The sequence below is a fragment of the Sylvia atricapilla genome, chromosome 8 (assembly GCF_009819655.1).
Source record: "Sylvia atricapilla isolate bSylAtr1 chromosome 8, bSylAtr1.pri, whole genome shotgun sequence".
Lineage (NCBI taxonomy): Eukaryota > Metazoa > Chordata > Aves > Passeriformes > Sylviidae > Sylvia > Sylvia atricapilla.
The window spans coordinates 6,485,461-6,509,112 of NC_089147.1; the positions used below are offsets into that span (position 1 = coordinate 6,485,461).

General features: G+C 38.6%; 1 protein-coding gene across 1 annotated transcript in view; it reads left to right on the forward strand.

Moving 5' to 3' along the window:
• The first annotated feature begins 2,640 nt into the window (after window positions 1-2,640).
• The window catches only part of RAB11FIP2 (RAB11 family interacting protein 2), a 32,327-nt gene continuing 11,315 nt past the window's right edge, over window positions 2,641-23,652 (forward strand). Inside the window, exons 1-3 of the mRNA XM_066323508.1 lie at window positions 2,641-3,214; window positions 14,041-14,486; window positions 15,180-15,639. Of these exons, the coding sequence (XP_066179605.1) occupies window positions 2,862-3,214; window positions 14,041-14,486; window positions 15,180-15,639 (1,259 nt within the window). The 5' untranslated portion in view covers window positions 2,641-2,861. The remainder of the gene's footprint in view (window positions 3,215-14,040; window positions 14,487-15,179; window positions 15,640-23,652) is intronic.

Below are 23,652 nucleotides of genomic sequence, written 5' to 3' on the forward strand. Positions count from 1 at the left end.
CTCTAACACAGTGCCAGGGGACACTGTGTTGCTGGAGATATCATTATTTCTCTGAGATATTTTGTCATTTATATCCCACGTTACATTCCAGAAGATGACAATTACCCTATTCCAATGAGGACAAAATCAAAAGGCCAGCCTTCAGCTTGACCCTTGAGGGCTGTAAGAGGGAATAAAATATATTTGGTGCACCTTTGAGCAGAATTCTCTTCAAGCACAGGGGTGGAGGAGTTGAAGAGGGCATCTCCCCAGTGCCTGCTCCACCAGCTGAGCAGAGAGGAGAAACATGAGAAAGGGGAAAGGTTCCACACTCTTCTTTTCACATGCCAGATTGCACATAAGGAGTAGAGGACTAATAATCTGTTTATTTTTGAAAGCAGGAGAGGCAGATTGGGTATTGCAGTGATACATAGTCTGCAACAGTACAAAAGTTCTTCCACCTTCCCCTCTTCAGCTGTGTGCACATGTATTCCAGTCAGCTCTTGTTTAGAAAGAGACAATAATAAGAAATTAGAGAATTCCAATAAAAGGCAAGGAAAAAGCACAAAACCTGACTGTTGTAAAAACTCATGAAAGTTTTCCTAAGATGCATCATGCAAGACATGATGTTTGACTTGAATTTCTATTAGATAAATATATTCTGCCTACCTAAAATTCATTTCTTGTTTTGATTTGATGAGTTCATCATGCTTGTTTTCTATTTAGTGCTACGAAGATTATTCTACTAAAATAGAATTTGTATGTGGTAAAATTAATTTCAGAAATATTCTGATGTACGTAAGTGTCTCTGGTTTCCAAGAAGAACCCGTGGCTTTCCCCCATGGCCTAAGTCTCCCGCAGAACACTGGCACCATAATCCCTTCTGGCTCTTCCATCTCAAAATACTGCAACTCTTTCCCCAGCACAGCAGCTCCTCCTGGGAGCTTCATTGTGAAACATTTGGGAAAGATACCTGAGGATGTGGAAGAATGACAGCTGCAGAGCAGGGGAAGGGGTTTTCAGGCAAGGGGGATGGTGATTTATCCCAAAGAGTTGACGTGCAGCTTTAATTGACCAACATCACAAACCAAGGCAGACAATTGTAGCATTACAAATTACAAAACTAGCATTACAAAACTATGATTTCAGAAACTACTATCCTGGATAATCCATTTACAAATTTTTGCCTAAATACAATCCCAGGACATGTATTGAAGTTACCATTTCCAAGTGGACCATCTATTTTCCTATCAATAAAAATCAGATCCAATGTGGAAGAGGGAAGAAGTGCCAGCTCCGTGTTAACTATCACAGCATGCAGACAGCTATCATTGCCAGCCAAAAATTGAGCATCAATGAAGTATTTATTAAAATTGTATACAGAAATGACATGAGCTGGGACTCAGACTGAAAATGAGTGTGTGTAGACTGGTGATCCCTCCTTTTCGGGCCCTGGATGATAACTAGCTTGGCATTAGGTATTGTGGGAAGCATTATATTTTACTCTCTAATGGCCTTCAGCTTTAAGTTTTTAATTTCCTGTAGGTCTCAGCTGTATGAAAAGGTCTCCCATGGTTTCCAAGGTTTCATTGCTCACTAACTTGTGGACATGGACTGGGCATTCATGAGTGAGAGGTGCTGGGTGAAGTATCTGACCTGGATTCCCTGCTTTTTACACTTTACAGGGATGGGAAGGGATGGGATAAACAGCCTGGCAACTCTAATTTTTTTTTTTTTTTTTTTTGGTGGAAACTACATTAATACCTGTGACGCCACATACAGGTGTACAGTTTTGCAGTCTCTAGGTGCACACACCGGCAAAATTATGTGTCCTCAAAACACCTTGCATAATATTGTTTTTATCAATATTTTTATATTTTGTAGTTTTCACTCTCTCATTTAAATCCAAGAGATTTGCCAGGGCGGGTGGATGGGGCCGAAAAACGAAGAAGCTCCCGAAGCGGTGGGCAGCAGGGTGGGTTCCACCGCGGCCGGCTCCATGGCCGCCCCCGAGCCCCGAACATTGAATAATAATAATAATAATAACGACGACTGACGCCTTTAGCCCAGCTCCCTCCTCTCCACAGCTCCTGCACAGCTCTCTGCCCGCTCTAGAAACCAAAATAGCCATGAATTAATTAACGGGCCGGTGATCTCAGCCGGGAGGGGGCCCCGGGAGGCAGCGCTCCGTCACGCCCGGGGCAGCCGCGGCCTCTCCGGCCCTGCCCGCGGGCAGCGGCGGTGCTCGGGGCGCTGGGCAGCGCCTGCCCGGGCGCCCGGGGAACGGCGGCGGAGGGAAGAGAGGGAGGCGGCGAACCCTGCCCTCTGCCCTCTGCCCGCCGCCGCCGCCCGCGGCATGGGGAAGGCGGAAGCGGCGGAGCCGGCCCGTCAGGCCGGGCGGCGGCGGGGGGGCAGCGCGCCGAGAGGCTGAGGCGGCCGCGGCAGGCACGGGCGGGCCGACGGAGGCAGGGAGGGCGGCCCGGCACCGAGCGCCCCGCCGGCACCGAGGCGGCCGGCACAGCGGGGAGAGGCCGCCGGCGGCCGGCGGGGCCCCGCGGCGGAGCGGCCCGGCCCGGGGGATGCCCTGCGGGCGGCGCGGGGCCGGGCCGGCGGCAGCGGCGGGCAGGGCCAGGCCGGGCGCGGGGGAGCGGCGGGGCCGGGGCGGCGGCGGGACCGGCAGCCCCCGGCCATGGAGCCGCAGGTGGGGCTGCCGGGGAAAGGGGGGACCCGCGGGCCCGTGAGGGCCACCCGCGGCCAGGAGCGCTAGAGCAAGGAGCAGCCGAGCCCCCTGACAGGTGTCTCCGCCGTAAGTGCCCTTACGCAGTCACTCGAGGACTGACGAGACTTTGCGTTTGTTATTGCCGCTGCCGCGATCTTCGAAGATGATGTTGGCAGAGCAAGCCCAGAAGTGGTTCCCAACTCACGTGCAAGTTACGGTCCTTCAAGCCAAAGGTCTGAAGCCAAAAGGTAAAAATGGCAGCAACGATGCCTACACCATCATACAGCTGGGCAAGGAGAAGTACTCCACCTCGGTGGCGGAGAAGACGCTGGATCCCATCTGGAAAGAAGAGGCCTCCTTCGAGCTCCCTGGACTACTCATGCAGGAGAATCCAGAAAAATACATCCTGTACCTGATTGTCATGCACAGGTCGCTGGTGGGGCTGGACAGGTTTTTGGGACAGGTGGCCATAAGTCTGAATGATGTATTTGAAGACAAGCAAAGGCGGAAAACAGAGTAAGTGATGGTTGGTTTTTTTCATTATGATTTGTATTCCTTGGACAGTTGCACTTGGGGAGGATGGGAAATAGTAGCCTTACTATGAACGTGCATATGTACATTGAAATGAAATTAGTACTTTTTTTGTTGATTCTGTGCTCAAATCTCTTAATCTATACAGTTATGTCATTGTGGTATGACCTCCTCAGAGAAGTTTACTGTAATCAAAGTGCTTACTGTGCACAGGGACTGTCAATAACATTAACTTTTCTGACAAACCCTTGTATGTAACATGAACTCATTACAGTCTGTTTTTCTAAGCATTTTCCTTTGTTCTGCACAGGGCCATACCCCCATTCATGTCCTACCTCAGTTTGAACCATGTGTGAGACTCAGATGCTCTGAAACCTAGTGTGGTTCTCTTTAAAATTGTTTTCCTTCACTTGCTTCAACCAGGTGTCTTTAAATGTTTTATATTTATGTTTTAGTGGTCAATGAACTGTGACTTAATGAAGGCTTACCACAAAAGCACAGTGCTTTGCTGGTCCTGATTAATCTTAGGCCATGATCCCGCAGGTTGCACTGTACAGCAGGCCTCAGCTGAGAAGACTGAAGAGAAATTTCAGCTCTTGTGGTAGCTTCCATCACTACCTGCATCAGCCTTTGTCAAATAAAATTGTGTTTGCCAGGAAGTTCAGGTGCTGGAATGCAAGAAAAATGAAATTTTTTTTGAAAAAAGCATCATAACATTTTATTAAGTTGAACCATACTTTTCTAATTGTCTTGAGTTTTTAAACTGAATGAGTAAAGTTGTTATAATTCCTAGACAGGACGTGGTTGCACAAAGATGTTTGGTACCAGATTAATTTATCCTCCAATGTGTATGTGTAACTCAGACTGTAGGTGTGAGAGTACTGCAGGCATGCTTATGACTTTGGTTTAGAGATGCTTGTCCCACAGAAGTCGAGTCATGGAGACCTCCAAGTGTTGGCAGTGACATATAACAGATCTTTCTGCAGCGGTTAAGAAGTTCCTGCTCCAGGTGCCTTTCCTGCTCTAGTGTCTCTTCAGTAGAGTACAAAGGCTGCTGTGCCCAAATCCCAGCTGTTAAAATGAAAGTCTGGTATCCATAGTGATGGTGGGTCTGTGGTGAGGTGCTGGGCTTTGCATCCAAGCCTCTGAAAGACTGGCATTGATTGTCTGTCTCTGACTGTGCTGGGGTTGAACTTCCAGCAGCGTTGGCAATCCATATGGTTAACACCAGGCAGGGCTTCTTGGTCAGACAACTGTTCCTGCTGAAACCACCTCAAAAACTGGACCTACTTAAATGCACAGCTGAGGTTGAAGAGTGCCAAAGACAAGTCAAAGCTCTCTTTGCCCTGGTGTTTGTTTTTGTAAACTGAACTTTTTGCAAAACAGTATGTTCACAGACCATGCAATAGCAAAGAAGAAGTCTGTGCAGAATCTCTCGTGGGTTCACTGTTTGGAGTATTACGCTTTTTAATTGCTTACCTTTTTAGGGACAAACCAGTTATCTTGATGCCATACATGGTAATGCCTGTAGCCTTAGGGTCTTAATTTCTGTTAACACTTGATTCAAGAAGTTTCACTGCTCTTTAGACACGTATCTTAAAAATTCTTGAATCATTAGTTGTAATTATCTTGCAAGTCAGTAGTCAATTGCCTTAGTTGCAACACCTAGCAACAAGGTGAAAAACAAGGTGAATGAACAAGGGAGGAATGCTACTAGAAGTGATGACTGTAAATCTAGATAGAAATATGTGTTCAGAAATAATATGTGGAGTAAAATATGTAAATTATTCCATTATTACTGTGAGTAACAAAACTTCTTTTCCCTAGAAGAAGAAACGTAGGCTCCCGCACCAGTTTTAGCAAAAGTAGCGCTGGAGTCTTGCAAAATTATTCCAGAAATTTTTAAGTGGGGTAAGTAACACAGTCCTCCTGATAGTTAAACAAACATTCAGATCTGCGGTATTTTCATAGGAAGTTATGCTCAGCAGAGCTCCATAGGTGTTCTTTATTTTCTCATTTCTGTCTCTGAAGTGTGAGAGAGGAACTCCTGCTATGTGGCTGTGAAGCAGTTCCCCCCAGAGCTGGAATCACCCGGGAGCGCCGCGCGCTGCCTGTGAGCTCTGCTGCACGAGATGGGGGCCTGTGGGGAAAGCTTTATAAACAGCCCAAGTCCTTTCTTCAGAAGTTACTTGAGCATTTCAGATTGCAAATCTTATTAAAAGTTGATGGGTGTTAGGCTTCTAGGGCCGAGCAGCCGTACTTGTAAAAGTCTTATGTAAGTGTAAAAGTGCGGCTGGGCGGCAAGTGGGATTTTTGGCAGCGCGTTCTCGCTTAATGCCGGTTTAAATTCTTATGAGGAAGGAGCCACTGAAAGTCCAGCTTTCCCTTCAGCGTCTTTAGGTTCTTAGAAACCTCAGAAACGTCCTTTCAAAAACTCACTTCTGGAAAAAAGTAACGCTGAGTTCCAGACTTGAGATGTTTTTGGGTTTTGGTGGTCGTGTGCCCTCGTGCCGTGTGGGTGTGTCGTGGCTGTCTCCTTCAGGCGTTCCTTGGAGATGTGGATGTGTGTGGGACAAGGGCAAACTTTCAAGAATAGATTTACGAATGCAATCTCAAACGAAATGCTCTCTTTCCCCCTCCTCTTTATTAAATCCTTTTAATAGAAAATACTCCTAGTCCTGTGTTGGCAGTAAACTAAAGGTAATATATTTGGACCTAAAGACCTTCTAACTGTGACTATGGTGTGGGAACTGAGACACCCAGCACCTCTCAAAACCAAGTCCAATGTCTTTGTTACCAAAGCATTCTGATGGTTGAAAGCTATATTCATTGTTTCAGAAACACTAATCTGTTTTATTAAGCAATGTTTTTACTTTCAAATATGTTCAACAGGCTTGTGCTCTTATTAAATCCAGAGTTATTTTCTTATGTTGATGTAACCTTAACATTTCTTGCTTTGTTTGGGGATGAATGAGATCCAGTTATTTGATGAAGTGTCTATTGGTAATATTTCTACTTTTTAATATATTTAATAGCTTCCTCTTTCCAACACAGCTCTACATATGGTGCTGTAAGAGACAGACTCAGGAGTCACCAGGGTATTGCAAAAAAGATATTTAATATTCTGCACAATGCTGAACCCTGTCAGCAAATCCCTAGTGCTTTTTTAGTAAGGAGGTATGAGAAGTGAAGGCTACCAGCTGATTCTCAGTTCCTAGGAAGGCCATGGGGTGTGTGACATTTGGCTTTTTACATATTTTTTAAATTTAATATTTTGTAATTTGGAAGAAATAAATTTCAAAAATCATTACAGACTCGGGAACATTATGTTATGGAAAAATAATCTTTTTTTTTTTCGTGTGGAGCTTTTTTTTGTTACTTGTCACATCTTAAGACAAATACTCCCTGCAGTGAAGTTTTCAGGCAGAGGCCTCATGATAGGATTTGTCTTGTGTTCTAAGAAACTTGCTCTGGCTCAAGACTTAATGAAACAATGTAGTCTATTTACTATAACTTGATAGGGAAAATTTTGTACACAGCATCATAGAATGTCCTTTTCCTTTCTGAAACTGATGATTTTTCAAATTCTTAAAAGTAAAAATTCTTGGAACAGTTAGATCCAGCTGTGGCTCAGATGGTCCCTCACTCGATCTCTTCCAGAGACTTCATCCAAAGCATCTGCAGGATCCCAGTTCATTTTCTTTCTGTCTTAGTGCAGAAATGTCCATTGTACTGTGAAAGTTCATAAATTTGTATCTCTGACATCCCTGAAATGGACAGGGACTTTTTATTTCTGCTCTTTTTTCTAGAGCTGAAAACTAGGCTCCAGATGCTGAAAGATATTACTGAGGTTTTTTAACAGTTCAAAAAGCTTTGGAAAAACTGTATTTAGAAGTTTTCAAATGTTACATTTCTGACATGGTTTTTATTTTTTGCAATAACATCTCATGGGTTTTTTAATTCATCCTAAGAAATACATGACAATTTTTTCCATCTGCTCTTGCAAAATAAATATACCTCTTCTACTCTTCCATTTGAAATGTAAATTATGATCAATGAATGAATTGTTTTAAAGCATATATGCTTTTCTGTAATAATTTCAATTCAACTATAACTCACAGTTGCCTTAATGCTGCTGATAATCTGATTGCATAGCATCAAAACAAATTTGTGGGTTACCATGGAATGAAAAAAAATACTAATTTGCTGACATGTCTTAATTTACTGAAGCATTTTTCAGTTGGTTTTTACAATGACAGAGCTTAGAATTTTTTCCTCCTGTGGGCTAAATGAACACAACACTAGAACAAATTGCTGTTAACTTTCCCAGTGTTACTTATGTTGTCCTCAGCTTTTGCTTCACCCTTGTTACTCTCTAATTCCACTCTGTTTATTGTCCATTCCTTTATGAGCTTTGCTGGACGGCTCATTTTATTGTATGTTCAGCTGATTTAAGATGTAACACTTGTTTGGAATGCTATAAATTTGGGGAGGCAGGTGATGTAGAGTTATTATTTCTTATGGAAATGTTGGAGGAGACATCTTTTATTTGTGATTTAGTTCCTCTTCTCCCTGGAGTCTGTAATACCTCCACAACACTCCCCTTCACACACACACACAAATTGCAGCACTTGTTGAAAAAATGCTTGCTTGAGCATAATACAGTGAAGGAATCTTGGCCTTTTCTGAGACTACATCTTGACTTATATTGATCGTAAAAAAAAGAGTCAAAACCAGCTTCTCAGCAAGCAAACAAAAAGAACTCATTGTTGACCATGATCAGTACCCCTGTGTTGTAGGCACTGACTTTAGTGCTGCTGATCTTCCTGGAAGATATGCAAATGGTGTGACTTTTTCCAAATTATATGTGAATTCTTTCTTGGCAGCCTCTGTCTTGGATATAAAATCACTCTTCAACTGCCTCTGCTCTGTCCTCTCTCTCATCTGTAGCAGCATAAGCAAGAGAGAGGCTTCAAATACATCTGGAATTATGAACAAGCAAAACTAGTAAATAGATTATATATGGACTCAGTGCTTGTTAATGGGTGGGAACCATTTTAATAATATTTCTACAAAACATAACACACTATTATTTACTCATTTTTACTCTTAAATTTAGTTTAAACAAGAAAAATGCATTTTAAGGCATGAACTTCAATAACAGTGGAAATGGCAGGGTGTAATAGAAAATGTCTTTATTGTGGTTAAATCAAGAGAAAAGCCTTGTTCCACTCAAGCCAAAATTGGGAAGAGTAGTAACTGAGAATTTTGTTAAAGGCACAGAAATAAAGAGCAGGCTGGAGATTCCATACAGGTTGTCTTGTGGTATCACTCGTTGAACGTAAAAAGAAAAAAAAAGAACGTGAGTAGTGAAGAACAGAAGAGAAAGATGGTTATGGGAGAAAACAGAGTTTTGCCCAAGTGTAGCTTTATGGACTTACAGTGTTATTTTCAAATTATTTAGGAATATTCCCAGCATTTGCATTTTGACAACAAATCCACGCACATCTTAGTAAGTTATAACTCTGTGTCAAAGTGCCATCTGGATTGAAATGCTTCTCCATTTTCTGTGCACACACACACGTGCTCGTGCACACACTCAAATAACTGGCCTTAATTCTCATACCTTCAGTTAGTTTGTTTCTAATACAGAAATATTCATACATAGTCTTTAGCCAAAATAATAAGTAAACTAAGACTTTAATGACTTTGATTCCAGTTGATGTTAGCAAACCCCATAGTGAGGGTGTTGTGATAGCTGTCAGTTCCCATATGTTTTGTGGTGTTACAATGTCACTCTGTAGTATTTATTTTGAACTGCTTTGAATTTCTCATTTCAGTTGGCTTCCAGAAAGTAAGAGTATTCATCTTTGTGCGTGTCATCACTTATTTTAATGAATAATTTGTTTTCTTCTTAATTTCCCCTCATACACGATGTAGTCTGTGCTCATCCCCTTGCCTTAATTTTCCTACTTGCTGACTTTTGGGGCAGCCTCTCAGTATGGTATCGGAATGATTTATCACAAAACATACTTCTGCTTTTTTCGAAGTGCATACGCTGCTAAATGCAAATGTCAGACAGTTCTGGGCTTTGGATGTTGCTTTTTATCAATTAGCTGTGGATGTTGATGTTAGTGGGCTTTTGTGAAGCAAGTTTCTTCAGTGTATCTAGCTTGACAGCAGTCATCAACTTAATTTTTGGGACAGCTGATGGACATGTTCTATAATTGAGATTCTGATGGTCTTTTATTGGGGTGGGTTTAGAGTATCTGCCTGTATAGAAAATTCTCATTAATGTGTAGCAGATCATGATGCTGATTTTTGCCTGTAAAATCAAGGTCAGAAGCTTTGGTGGATGCTGTGGTAATTATGTGTCTTCTTGCAAAATTTCTTCAGTAATTTCTGAATTGAAATAAAGATCTTGCAAAATTCTTTGGGTTTTTCAGCAAAGCAGAACTCCGTCAGCTCAACAGATAATTACTGGTAGAGTGAAGGCAGAGGGGTGTCTTTGAGAAGCAGAAAGATGGGAAAATTCCTTCAATACTTTCCATCATTGGCACTCTCCAGAAGACAGTCGGGAGGTCGTCTGTCACGCACAGGATGAATGTGCTGGCTGGAACACTTAATTCCTGTTGAAATTGGTAGATAAGTTACCCAGTGGTTTTGGAGGCCGTCAAATTATATAATTATAAATTACATAAATATAATTAAAATGTAATTGAAATTAGGTAGTGCTTTTTCTTACCCGTGCTGTCAGCCCATCCTGCTCACTGTTATGTGGTGAGCAAAACAGGCAGAGTGATGCTTCTTCAGAGGAGAGAGAGGGATAAGACTTGGAAATGTCAGATTCTGTGGCAGGTTTGGGGGACAAATAGAAAAGGGAAGGAAAAAGACAGCTGAAAGTCTGTAGATCACTAGCTATTTAAATGAAATAGGCCAGAGTTTTGTAACTTGCTCATTTATAGTAGCTTATTTTAGTTTTCTCTTTCACCCCTCCTGTCTGTCTTCTCTAAGGTGAAGGGTTCATTACTGGTAAGACTGCCCAAGTTACCAGAGTTTGTTTTTTCCACTCCTAATTGTAAGTATGGCCAAAATCAACTAATTTTGTCATGGGTAGAAAGTAGCCATGCTGCGTCACATAGGGATTTAGCTTTTCTGGGCTGCCTGGTCAGCAGGTTTTTTCCTATTTTGCCTCGCATGTTGAGCTTCTCTTTGCACATTCAAGAAAATTGTCACCATGCAGAGTGGCAGTTTATAGAATACTTAAAAGTAAAACTTAACAGAAACCTGTGCAAGACAGGCAGAGCCCATAAGCACACTGAAAAACAGATGAGAGGAAGAAGCAAGGGTTGTTCTGATGGAAGCCATAGGGAAAAAGTCAAAATTAAGAGGGTGTATGGAGGACATTGCCCTACAGAACATTTGAAGGTGGGAGCAAGAAGAATGAATGTGATTCCAAAGGCAATAGGGCTTCTTTTGAAGTTGGGAAAATTTGCCAGACTTTGTACAAGGTCTGTTTAAATAAAGACTGTCTGCAAGACTGGATGTAATATTTGGTTATTAAGTAAAAGGGCATCTGCTCTCATAACAGCCACCCTGTTTTGTTCATGTATGTTATTGGCTATTTTCCTACTTTGTACAGGCTTTCTATAGAATAAGCTCATGGCAGCCTGACAAATGGAGCATTTATTGTGGCTAAAAGTACTGTAAACAAAACCAAAATAGCAAGTTTTATTGGCTTTTATAATACATTTCAATTTTTAAAATTGGCAGTAGTATAGTGGAATTTAGTGTTTTAGGACCCAAATGTTGTTATCTGAAAACAGCGGACTTCATTTCCCGGTTCTTTTTTCTCTCCTGTACAGAGCTGGTTTTTCTATTTGCTGCTCACGCCCATGTGTTGTCGAAACAGATTCTAATAGGAAACATTTACAGCCTTTGTTGCTCGTTCACGTGCAGCTCCACATAAATGCATTTCCCTGCATTTGTTCTCATCTGTTTTAAAAAAAGTAATTAGTTGCCTTTGAATTTCGAAGAAAATCATGATTTGAGTCTGCTTCACATATTGTCTTGTTATAAGCTGAGGCATATGGAACCTTCATTGTAAGTAAAACAAGATAAACTCTCCAAGGTAACAAAGAAACGTCCTTGAAATGCCAATGAAGATTAAATATCTGTCTTTCATACAAAGATTTGATCCAGCAATCATTATTCAAATAAAAATTCCACTGAAGAGTAGAGGAATTTTGCTGGAGTAAAAGAGTTTATGATTAAATTCTGTTGGAATCAGTAGCAGCGTTGAACCTAGTTCCAGCAGGACCTTCTGTTGTCTTCCTAGGGAAAGGAGAGTTTCTTTATTTTCCCAGCTGAAGTTATTTTTAAGGTCAAATTCTTCAAGATATACTTTGAAAAGAAATGTAAAAGCTATGAAGGCAAGGTATTAGTTGTGGGCTTCTCTTTAAGAAGAGGTAAATGTCAAAATAGAACATGGCATTTACCCTTAGCAGGTGAGTGCTGGTAATGACCCAGTGTTGTTGATTTGTGATAAGAATGCCAATAATTGAGTTAAATGAATTTTTAGAACAAAAGACATTCTTCCCCATAGCTAAAGCTTAAGAATTTATGTCTTCTTGTTGTAAAACAAGTGTTGTGGATCAATTTAAGGTTTTGATCATTCACAAGCAAAAATACAGAAAAAAATCCCCAGTTTTATGAGAGATAGAGTATTAATGTTTGAACCCTTTGAGGAGAGGCAAAAAGGGAATGTTTTGTTACAGTGTAGGCTGAGCCATTAAATCTGAATGTCAAAAAAATGAAGTCCTTTCTGCCTTTTAAGTGTTTCTTAAAACACTCATGAGCCTTATTTGTGCTGGTGTGTGTGGCTGAGGAGCCAAAGGGCTTTCTCAGGTCCAGGATGGTTTTGTTCAGGGATTTTTACCTTCACAGGAGCGGTCTGAGCAAGGCTTGCTCATTATGGCTGTGTACTGTTTGTATTTTTTAAAGGGAATATGTGGATATATTTTCTTTTAAAGAAGAATGTTAATGAAAGCAGGCTATCATGTCTTCCAGTTTTTGTGATACTGTGTAGCACAAAGGCAGTTGACTTTTGGTTCTGTTTTTGTTTTCTCTAACAACTCTATAGATGACTTAAAGTGTTTCTGGAATCAGTTACCAAAGAAGTGAAGCATTATTAACTAAAAGGAAAAACAATCCATCTTCTTCAGACGCATATTCCAGGTTTTGTATTTCATTTAAAGTATATGAATGAAGTTACCTCACAACAGAAGAAAAGCTTTTTTCCTAAAGATTTAATTATCCTTATACTGGTTTGAGCTTCTGGATCTATTGGTCTGAGTTCATGTTGTTCATTGCAAGGACAGAGGAGGTCTGGTATTTCTTAATTATTTTGCTTTAGTATGAAATACAAAATCTTATGAATATCACAAAGCAACAGCAACAAAAGGCATAACACTTTTATCCTTTTGTTATGTCTTTGGTGTGTCACTTTTGCAAGTATTTTCTCAACTTAAAACATGTAAACCTGGAAATTTGATTACGGCTGTCACCTTTAAAATATATTTATGAAAACTGAAAACAAATGGAGGGCTATTTTTCTCCTTTCCTGACCTGACCTTTTTCTCTATATTTGGCAGAATTGAATAATGTATGTATAACTGTATAATCCATTTTGTATCTGTGTTAATAGGCAATTAAATTTCTTAGTCTCTCCAATTGAGAAGTTTCTGGTGGTAAGGCAGTGTTGTGGGAGTCTGTTCACATGGATTTCTCCTGACAGTGGGTTTTGGAGCACTTTGGAGCTGGTGGATCTGAAATACGCCCTTGTGACCTTTTAAATAGGAAAAAGACTCTTGGTGGTGGTTGTGGAGAAGGGATTGTGTGCTGGTCATTCATTTAGTTGAAGCTGTGGAGGGAAGATTGGGCCATAATTCTGCAGATGCTTTCATGGGACAATGGAGCACAACGGGGAATGAATAAGACACTTGGATAATGATAAAGCTTTTGCTGGACCTGGCAAAGAAACACACTTGGCTTTTTGAAACAGATGATCACACCTTTGATCTCTTTTCAAGGAGTGGGGATTTATGTCATGGTTCCAAAGGAAATATTTCTGAAGTTAATCCTGCTGGTGACCTGTAAAAGAGAGGACACTGTTGGATACACCTACGTGCTCACAGTTGTGCTTGTGGAGTTACTGTCACCATCCAGAGGGAAGGCAGTTGCAGAATTAAAATGGTAGCTGATTCTCAGATATTTTTTAGCCACTGTTGCTGCAGTTTCATAAATCTTAACAAGTGCTTAGAAGAAAGGAAAATGTTTGCTAGTGTCTAAATCTGAGCAAAATCCAAGGAGAAGAGGTTACTGGATCAAGTAGTTGCCACATAGAATACTTTAATGTCACTACTACATAGAATACTACATCACTACTAAATAAAGGACACTTGAAAACTATAAAAAAAAAGAAAAGAAAATGTATTTGTATTTATGATTAAGTAGAAATTCTCCTTCATAAGCAGATGGAAGCCCTTAATTTTGGTAGTGTTTGGTCAGCTTCCAGAGTTGATTTTGATTTTGAAACAGGTGAACAGTAAAGGGCTTCCTCTTGCTTAGGTGTTTTCTCCTTGAAAACAAATATAAACAAAGAAGTTTTTCAGGAATGGTGGAGTCTTTGATACAGGATTTGTGTTTTCATACTGTAAATTGTGCTATCCAAATGCATTAACCAACTAACACTTGAGTGTAATGATAGCCTTCAGAAAACACAACTTAATTTGCTCTCTTTCTCCTTTAAGGTGGTTTCCGCTAGAATCCAGACAAGGGAAGAGAACTAAAGACAGAGGAGAAATAAACGTCAATATTCAGTTTATGAGGAATAACATGACAGCAAGTATGTTTGATTTGTCAATGAAGGACAAAACCAAATCCCCATTTGCTAAACTAAAAGACAAAATGAAGGGTCGGAAAAACGATGGGACGTTTTCAGACACATCCTCCGCAATCATCCCAAGCACACACATACCTGATACAAATCTAGAGGTGTGTAGTGGTGGTGAAGTGCAAATGAAATCAAAACCAAAAAAACCTTTCCTCTTGGGACCTCAGCGGCTGTCCTCAGCTCACTCCATGTCAGATCTAACAGGACCACACGTCTCCTCAGAGAAAATGAAATCCAGCACTGTTGGCTACACCCATCTTTTCAGGCGTCAGCTGGAGTCCTTTGGTTCAGTTGATGAAGGGGGTAAGTAAAACTCCCAACCATTACAATTATAGCTCATTATTAGAGCATTCAGAATCTGTTACTTTAATTTATGAAGCACTTACAAAGCCAGAATGTTGAGATATTGCTGGCCTATTTTTTATGCTTTCTTTAATTGCTGGTAACTCTGGTAATTGCTGTTTCTGAGCGTAAGAAGGAACTTACATTGCTCATGATGTATGATAATTTAGCATTTTCTCTTACTGTGTCCTCATCTGAGAGTGTATTGCATACCAGAGGGGACTCTAGGCAAAATAGCTTCTTGTGAGAAATATGTTCAATTAAAAAGTCAAAAACTTTTTTATCACCAAAATTTAAACCTGATTTATAGAAAGAACTGAAAATACTTCGCATTGCTCAAAGTTATTATGCAGCAACACATTATTGTCTCTTTCTGGAATGGCACACCAGTCACAGCTGTCAACTCTGTAGAACTTGGTTTTCATGCAGGAAACAGAAATTTCCCATGATGCCTATCCCTGAACATTTTCTGAGACATGAAATCGAGGCCACAGCTGTTAATTTTTTTATTTTAATAGCTTAGTTACTCACCAGTGTTCTGAACTGAGGCTCAATTGCAAAGCTTCTAGATCTAAGCTAAAACGGGTTTTCTGCATGTCATAAACTGTGATATAGTGTCTCATTGATAATATACTAATGACAGATTGTTTGCAGGGAGTCTAAAATCTCCACACAGAAGGACATTGAGTGTTGATACTTCTAAAATGAGCCAACTTGACAGCACAGTTGATGAAACTGCACTTGAAGCACAAAATGACCCATTTAATGTGAGTGCTTCGTTACCCCAAAAATTTGCTACACTGCCAAGACAGAAGAATCCATTTGAAGAAAGCCCAGCAACGTGGGATCAAAACATAAGTCTGTTTTCCAAACCTGTCGAGATCAGAAAAGACATTAAAAAGGAGAAAAAAGAGAAAGTTAGTCTTTTTGAAAGAGTGACTGGAAAAAAAGATAGCAAGAGGTCAGATAAACTTAGCAATGGGGGATCAGAGAGTTCTACTGACTTGAAATCACCGAGTGCGTTTGGGGAAGCTCATCAGGAGAGTTTTGATTATGATTCAACTAATCCGTTTATGGCAACCTTCAAGCCTACAAGCATGTTGCCATCTTCAAGGTAGGTTTTTGCTGGATTTCAATCTGATATCTTGAGCATGTTATATAAATGAAAATGTGGAGTGTTGAGGAGCACAATCATTGTGCTTTATACATGTTTGTATCAGTGCTTGTCCGTTTCTAAGTATGTTAAAAACTTTTTATGTAATTTGATCTTTTCGTACTTTGTTTTGAAGTGACTTTTTGATTACTAATGTGTGCTGTGGAGGTTCTTGGATGCTTGTGTTTGTGGAAGACCTTGTTTGTGCTCCAGAAAGGGCTCTCCCTGAAGTCTGCTTTCACTGAACATTCATTACTGATTTATTATATCAAGTTTTGAGAGGGAAAGGTTTCAAGTGTAATGGGATGAGGAAACTGAACAACTAAAAGAGTGGTGCAAATGGGAGTAGTGAAAAATAATCCTGTCACTCTTTGGGGAAAAAAAAAGAATATTTAGGTTCTATATGCTAGAATACAAGAATTAAAGAACATTCTGTTTCTAAATAGGAGCACTCAGATGAACTCTTATCTCACTTGAATTTTGTTTGGCTCGCTGCAGCTTTGCTGAGTTCTGTGGATTGAAATTGTTGCACGAGGCAGCAGTTTATGTCTTCAGCAGAATGAATTAAGTTACAGGGCTGATAAGGAACTTTGATTTAAATAATCCATTTTAATCTTCGTTTGTCTATCAATACTTTACTTGTTTTCCTCAAGAAAAAGTGTAACCCACAGTTAGTTTCCTTCCTGGGTTTTGTTTGCTAGTGAAAAAGATAGGCTGTCTCTCTTTATACATGTGTAAATATATATATATATTTATGCACACTGCCACCCACGTATACTGTTCACAATAGAAAAATGTTTAAAAAGTTAATTAACTTTCATTCCTTTGCATTCTTTTTTTTATTATTATTTAAATACCAGAAATTAGCCGTCCTTGCATTTGCAAGGTAATGATTCATTTCTATGTAATGAGTTAAATTTGGTACAAAGTGCATTTGAAATTAAAATACTTCAAACTAGAATCTAAAGGCTGTAAAATCAATCACTGTTTTAAATGGAAAACATGGTTCTAAAAAAATTCACCTTTTCCTGTGTATTAATTCCTTAATTAATGACACAAGAGTAGTTTCTTTTTAAAGAAAAAGTTTTTTGTTATCTTGTACTCTTAGAACAGAGGGATCTTATTGTGTCTCAGCACAGTTTTTTTCATAGGTTAGAATGCGTGCACTCCTGGTCTAAACGTAGAATAATTTTCTTAACAAAACTAATCATGGATGTGAATCAGGGCTATGCACTGAAATAGAACTGCTCTAGAAGAGAATTTGTTGCCAGAAGCTCATCCAACCTCAACAAATGATCTTTCTTCTTAGTGCCTTCTATGAGTCCAGTCAGTTCCTAGTGTCTTATACACAATCCTAGAATATTTTTAATTTAATTAACTATTTCTCTGGATTACCATAAGTTTAGGTTGTAGCTTGATTTGTCAGAAGTTAAACTTCCATTTAAATAACCTCCTTTAAAGAAAAATAATTCAATAACAATTAAAATTGCATAGCATTTGATTTTTTAAAATGAAATATTGTATTCAGGCAGATGCTAGATATAAGTAGTGAAATCTTTTGAAGTTCTTAAATGCAGCAGATCTTGATAAATATAAAACTTAATGGTAATCATGATGGAGTTTTTTTCTTTGTTTTGTAATTAAAAAGCTCATCAGAGTGCCCATTCAGAACAACTCTAGTCATTTGTTTCTGTCTTTGTATGAGAGTCCCTTTTACTAGTTCTTGACTTTTATGTAAACATAAACTTTTGATAAGACAAATAGATACTATTTTATTTTCAAGAAGCCACAAATAGTAAACATTCTGACCTTTTTTTGTGAGACAGCTATTATGGCATAATATCTAGCCTGCAATAAGTGAAGCTAGAAGCTCTTGATTTTTGTATGTTCCATTATGATGAACCTTTTTGACTTAGTTTATTTTCTTTCAAATGCATCTTACACAGTTATTTTCTTTTGAAGTAGAAACTAATACAAAATGTGCATATTTAATAAGTTTACAGTTTAAGTTTACCTTTTATCTGTGGAGGATTTCTCAAATGAAATCCATTTTTAATTTTTTGAACTGGTAATACTGAAGAAAGAATTTGTATGAATAAGTGGGCACAAAATAACTGAAGCTGGGTAACAAATTCTTTATGCTGAATTTAGTCTCTGGGTTGTTTCTTATTTACTCAATGTGCTATTAAGCTTTTTTAGATAAATCCCATTTCTGCAAGTAAACCAGGCAGTATATTTTTTATTAAGGTGTGTCCAAATTTAGTGTTCTATTGTGGATCAGGCGTTCACTTTGCTGTTGGGTCTCCCACTTAACCCCACTTAGCTGAGCCTTGGTTTGGGTGATGGAACATCCTGAGCTGGATTCCTGTCTGATGAAATCCTGCTGGATTTCAGGTTGTATTCCAGGAGCACACTGTAGCCATGAAACCTCCAGTCTGTGGGACCAGGCTGGACATAGAGCGAAGAGGAAGGAAAAAAAACCAACCCATGGCAACCCTCTTTCCCAACCCTCAAAAAAAAAATCAACCAAACCCAGCTCCTTCATGTTTGTGGTGTGAATTTCAAGTTCTCAGCCACATCTGTAACCTTAGTGGGAGGCTTTTCAGTGGCTTTGATCAACTTTGGGTCAGGCTTAAGTCCATCCTAATTAATTGTGGTTGGTAATGTTGAGCAGTAACAATGTGGAGAACAACAGCTCATGACATCAGCTGGGTGAGCTGCTGAATAACCCTTCACCAGCCCATCCTTGAGTGCTTAGCTGGCTGTCTGCATGCTCTGTCACTAATTACTCTCACTTACTAATTAAGCAAATGAAGATAAGTACATCTTCCACATGTTGTTCGGCTGCTGATCCAAAAATTATAGAAATGGTTCAGCAACACTTGTAGGATTTTTTTTTCCCAAAAGCAAGTATGCCAGGATTATTTGAAAATTATTATTTACTTTTACTTCTATTATTTATTGTTGTTGTTTCAGAGAAGGTTTTAGAAGTATTTCGGAAAAGCAAAACAAAACCTATTTGGTTTGTATATAATGCTTGTTTACAGGAAATCTCTAAATATGGACCCCTAATTTCTATTAATCTCTGATCTGGCCAAGGCTTGTTCCCTGGCTGTGGCTAAATCTGTAAAATAGGGATGATACTTTGCCTTCTGCAAATGCTGAGTGGATAAATGAGTATTTTTAAGATGTTTTTATAGGCATGATATTGCAGTGCTATGTGAGTGTTAAGACTGGGGGTTCCTTTGTCTGTTGTTGGCATAGTAGAGATATTTATGAGCTGGTTCTTTGATAATTTAAAAATGCAGGAGTCTCACAGTGAAACAAAAAATGCTGGTTTTGCAAATATTACAGAATCTGTTCATTCCAGAGCTTTCGTATCATCCAGCCAATGAAGAATTTTTAAGCAAACAGTATCTAGTGTTCTAAGCCAGGATTTACCAATAATAATTTCGGTTTTGTACTTCTTAATGCACTGTTTTGAAACTTTTACCTAATACTGCCTTAAATTGCACTCATTCTTACAATTACTACTATTGTCGTGGCTCTCAGGAGGTTAATTTGCAGTCATAAGCCACGTGGCTTTTGTGTTGAACACAGTTAAAGAAACTGAGGGTGCTCCTGGAAAACAAAGATTGTTTTGTGCCATAACCAAAGCTTGTGCATCGTTTTTCTGAAATTGTTTTTGTTTAGGAAAATACATGACACTACGCTACAGGCTAATAAACGGATGTGAAAATTTCTCAATTTACACCACTTGACAAGTGCTAAAAGAAAAGCATCTTTAATTTTAATGTGTTATTAGGACCTTTTTAGAGAGATTGTACAAGTTATTAACAAGGTCCTCTGAGACAGGAGACGGGTAATTAACAAGACCTACAGAAAGGGAGCTTAGGTAATTAACAAGATCTTAGGCACTGGACACAGGGAGACAAATAGTCCAATATTTAAAGCTGACAGGTTGTAACTAGTCAGATCGAATTCCAGATCTGGGAAACTAGATTGGTAAGTGTTCGGGAGCTTTCTACTAGACATTTTATATCCATACATATAAAAAATACGTGTACATAATACATAAATAATGTCTGTGTCTGTATATACACATATATGTATACATGAATGGAGAGAGGCATTAAAAAAAACCCTTCTAAAGTAGCATTTCCTTGACCTAACTATTGTTATACTTCAGAGAAAAGAAGATAAAGCTTGTGTCTACATAGGGATGACACTTTATCTCAAACTGTGGCAATAACTATGTTACATTCTAAACAAGATGGAATAGTGGAGGAGAAAGAAAGTTGTGTCTTACCAGGAATCACTGTAACAATTACTAATAGTGCTCATATTTATAATATCAATCACAGGTGAACTGGAGTATAAATTATGAAAATATTACTTCATTTCTTTTTCTCTATTCTCTTAGTGCCTCAGCAGTTTTTCAAATTTGCAACTCAGAAAGGAAAAAAAACCACCAACCCAATCCTTCAACTCTTTTACATATTTCTGCTTCTAATTTCTGAATGTGGTGGTTTTCTTGAGGCTCTCACCTTCATCACACGTGGCTGTTGGAGCTGCCTCAATGTCACGTGTTTCAAACAAATCAGGAACTGCAGTTTTGTTTCTCCTATGAAGGCAATGTTTGAAATAAGCAGTGCCTCTGCATTTGGATATGGTCATTATTTGATTTGTTAAAAAATGAGGGAGGTGCCATGAAAACAGGAGGTTTTTGATAACAGTGATATGTTTGGATCATATTGAATTGTTAGATCTGAAGAACAGCTGATGTCTGCTACATTTCGGCAGACATTAATGTTTTGAATGTGTGATGGTCAGGTGGTTAAAGAAGCTTTTGCAATATCCTGGTGTTCCTCTGGGTTCCTGCTTGTCACTTGAGCTGTGACAGTAGAGCAGTGCCTGTCTCGAGTCAGCTGAAGCTCTAAAGTAAAACTTGTTATCCCAAACCACACTGAGGGCGAGTTATTAGTGCAATAACTTCAACATAATCAAAGTCACTGTTAAATGGTTTCAATCTTGCAGAGTTGCTGGCAACAGCTCCATTGGAATGAACCCCAAAAGTTGCCTGATGAGAGCAAAGGACAGTAGTGGTTGTGTGTTTCTCTGCCAAATAGGAAATCCAGTGTACAATGCAATTCACTCTTTCTACTTTGCACATGCCTTTTTCAGAAATTTTACTCTCCAGATATTGCTGTGCTTGCTAAGGCAATAAAGTCCATTAAGACATTTTTGCACATTTATTTCTCAGTTAGTTAAAAAATGACATCAGGTGAACTATGGTATTTTCAGAATTTTCTTTCCTCTATCAGCGTTAGCATGTCTTATTTTAAGAACAATGTGCTTGTGCATTGCTTTTCTTGGTTTGAATAATTTCTTTTTTAGTTCTCCACTGAAATTTGACTAAACTTTAGTCAACCGTGATCTGCAGTCTAGTCAGAATATTGATGGACTATGACAGTGCTTTAATTGTACTCTAGACAGTTAATATTTGTTAATTCGGTGTGGTAAAGCTGTCAGTGGGACATTATTTCAACAAGAGAAATACATTGCTGGTACATGAGATATAAAGAGAAATTACAAAACAAGCAGAAGTCATGCAGAGATCCTTGGTCTGTCCTGCCAGGATTGTTATCATCTGATTTAAAAGATCACTGCATGTGATAAGAGAATAATGAAATCTTTTGCAAAGCTCCTACAAAGCAGTGGTCACAGCATTTGGGAATGACTAAAGAGGGCTGGAGCAATCAGTTCTTTGAGGGATATTGTAGAAATACTTGGTATTAATCTTGACTTTTGCAGGCTCCTCACCAGCAATCAGTCACTCCTAATTAGTTGACTGTTTTAGGAATACTGTTAGCAAAGTTCATCCTGCTGGCTGCATGACAAGATTTTTTTCAAGCTTTCACTGTCTCTTGGTGCACATTAGGGCATGTGAAATCTTTTTTGAGAGGATACATAAGGCATATTATCTTTCCCAAGGGAAAATGCACTGCCTGTTCTATTTTATTTTAAAAAAGAATAATTTGTTCTATTGTTTCTTTATTAATAAATTCAGAAACTATGTAAAAGCAATGTCCTTTTTTTTTTCCTCCTTCATTATGAGAGTTAAGGATTAGTTCTGCTCTTTTAATTATTCAAAAATGGATCTGTAAGTTTCAGTATAAAATGTAATTTTAGCATTGTTTGATTTGTTTGTTTGTTGTTGACTTAGAGATCTCTAATAATAGGGTCTTCCAGTGGAGATGCTGGCACAACTTTTAGCCTAACAGTTCTTTAGTGTTCTCTTGAGAAAAGAACTTTTTTGCTATAGCACAACTCCTAGTAAAAGGAGAAATGTTTATATACTTAAAACTCTTAACTAATCAAGAAAAGGCAGTGATAGCCACAAAACCTGATCCTCTTTTTGTGTCCTCCTGGGGTTATCCAAGCTGCAAAGGCCATGGAACATGGCTTGACATCAGAACAATTTATACACTGAAGTGTCTTAAGTGATGTTCCCCAGAATCTAATTGTAAAATAAATGGTAATATGCTTATTCTATACTTGTTTTAGCTGCCAGAAAAGACAGTTGTTCCTTCTCAGAATATAAAGTGAGCGCTGCATTGCCAGGCACAGCAGGCTGACAATATTCTATGGAAGGCTAAGTTTCTGAATTTCATTAACTGTATCTGATTTTATTCATTTCTTTTATTTTTTTTCCTAATGCAATAGTAATAACCTAAATGGCATCCTAATATTTCAAGATTTTGATGTATGTTGTGAGAATCCAAAGAAAAATGCGTAAGTACTGCAGTAAGAATCAGTCCAAAAACCAAGAAGTAGGATAGGAATAGGAATTTCAACTCTAATGAAAAATGAATGTGGTAGAGCTTTGCTAATTACCTGTATGCAGACATTCCTTATTGAAGGAAAGAAACTGAAAGCTCACACTTAGCCCATTGGTATAATGGATATTTTACAGAATGTTAAGTAACATAAATTTTAATAGTTTTGAATAGTAATGATTAATGTAAATATCCTCATTTTAATTTCTAACAGTATACACTACTATCATATAACTAATACAAATAGCAAAAGATCAGTAAAAAGCTTTTTCTCCTTAAGAAAATACTCTTTCCATGGAACATAATTTAGGAGTCTGATTCCCATTCATTATGTTATCAGACTAAATGGCACTAAGATGTTTAAATCAGTTATAGAAAAGATTTGATGAAGATCGTTTTAATCTCTAGGCATTCAGAAGCTAAATAATTAAGCAGACGCTAGACCTGATGTTTGAATTTTTAACTACTATTAAACTTCCACATCAAAATTATAAGATGCAGTCATAAACTTGAGCTTGTGACACATCCTGAACTCAACTCCACTGTGTTCTTCCTATACAAACTGTAAATTATCAACATGGAATGGAATATTTAATTGCCATTATGTTATCAAAAAACCCTGTCTCATGTATTTCTAATGAAATATTTTAAAATAGAAAAAATAACAATAAATACAAAATATTATACTTGCTATGATTATGAAATTTAGTAACCCAAACCGCTCTACAGAATCAGCACTGCAGTATATCTGCCTCCATTATTAGTTTATACTATTTTTTATTTCTCATCACTTTCTCCCCTCAGGAGCAGGGTGATAGAAAAGGATTCTCGTCTCAGATGAGCTAAAATTGAAATCTAAGCTAATAAAACCCCAGAAATTCAAACAAACTTTACTATTCAAGAAAAAATGTAAAAAGAAAGTTATATCCAAAGCTGTAAAATAATATGGACCCATAAAATTATGGATATGATTTAATCTGGTAAAAATGTCTGTTCTATAAAGTAACTGTCAAGGACACAAATTGAATTCCCAGATGAGTGAAATGAGGGACAGGATTAATTGTTGTGCTGGATTGGAGAAGTCTGTTCTGCCCAGAGAAGGGTAGGGGTGATGTGCAGCTTGGGGACCTCAGTG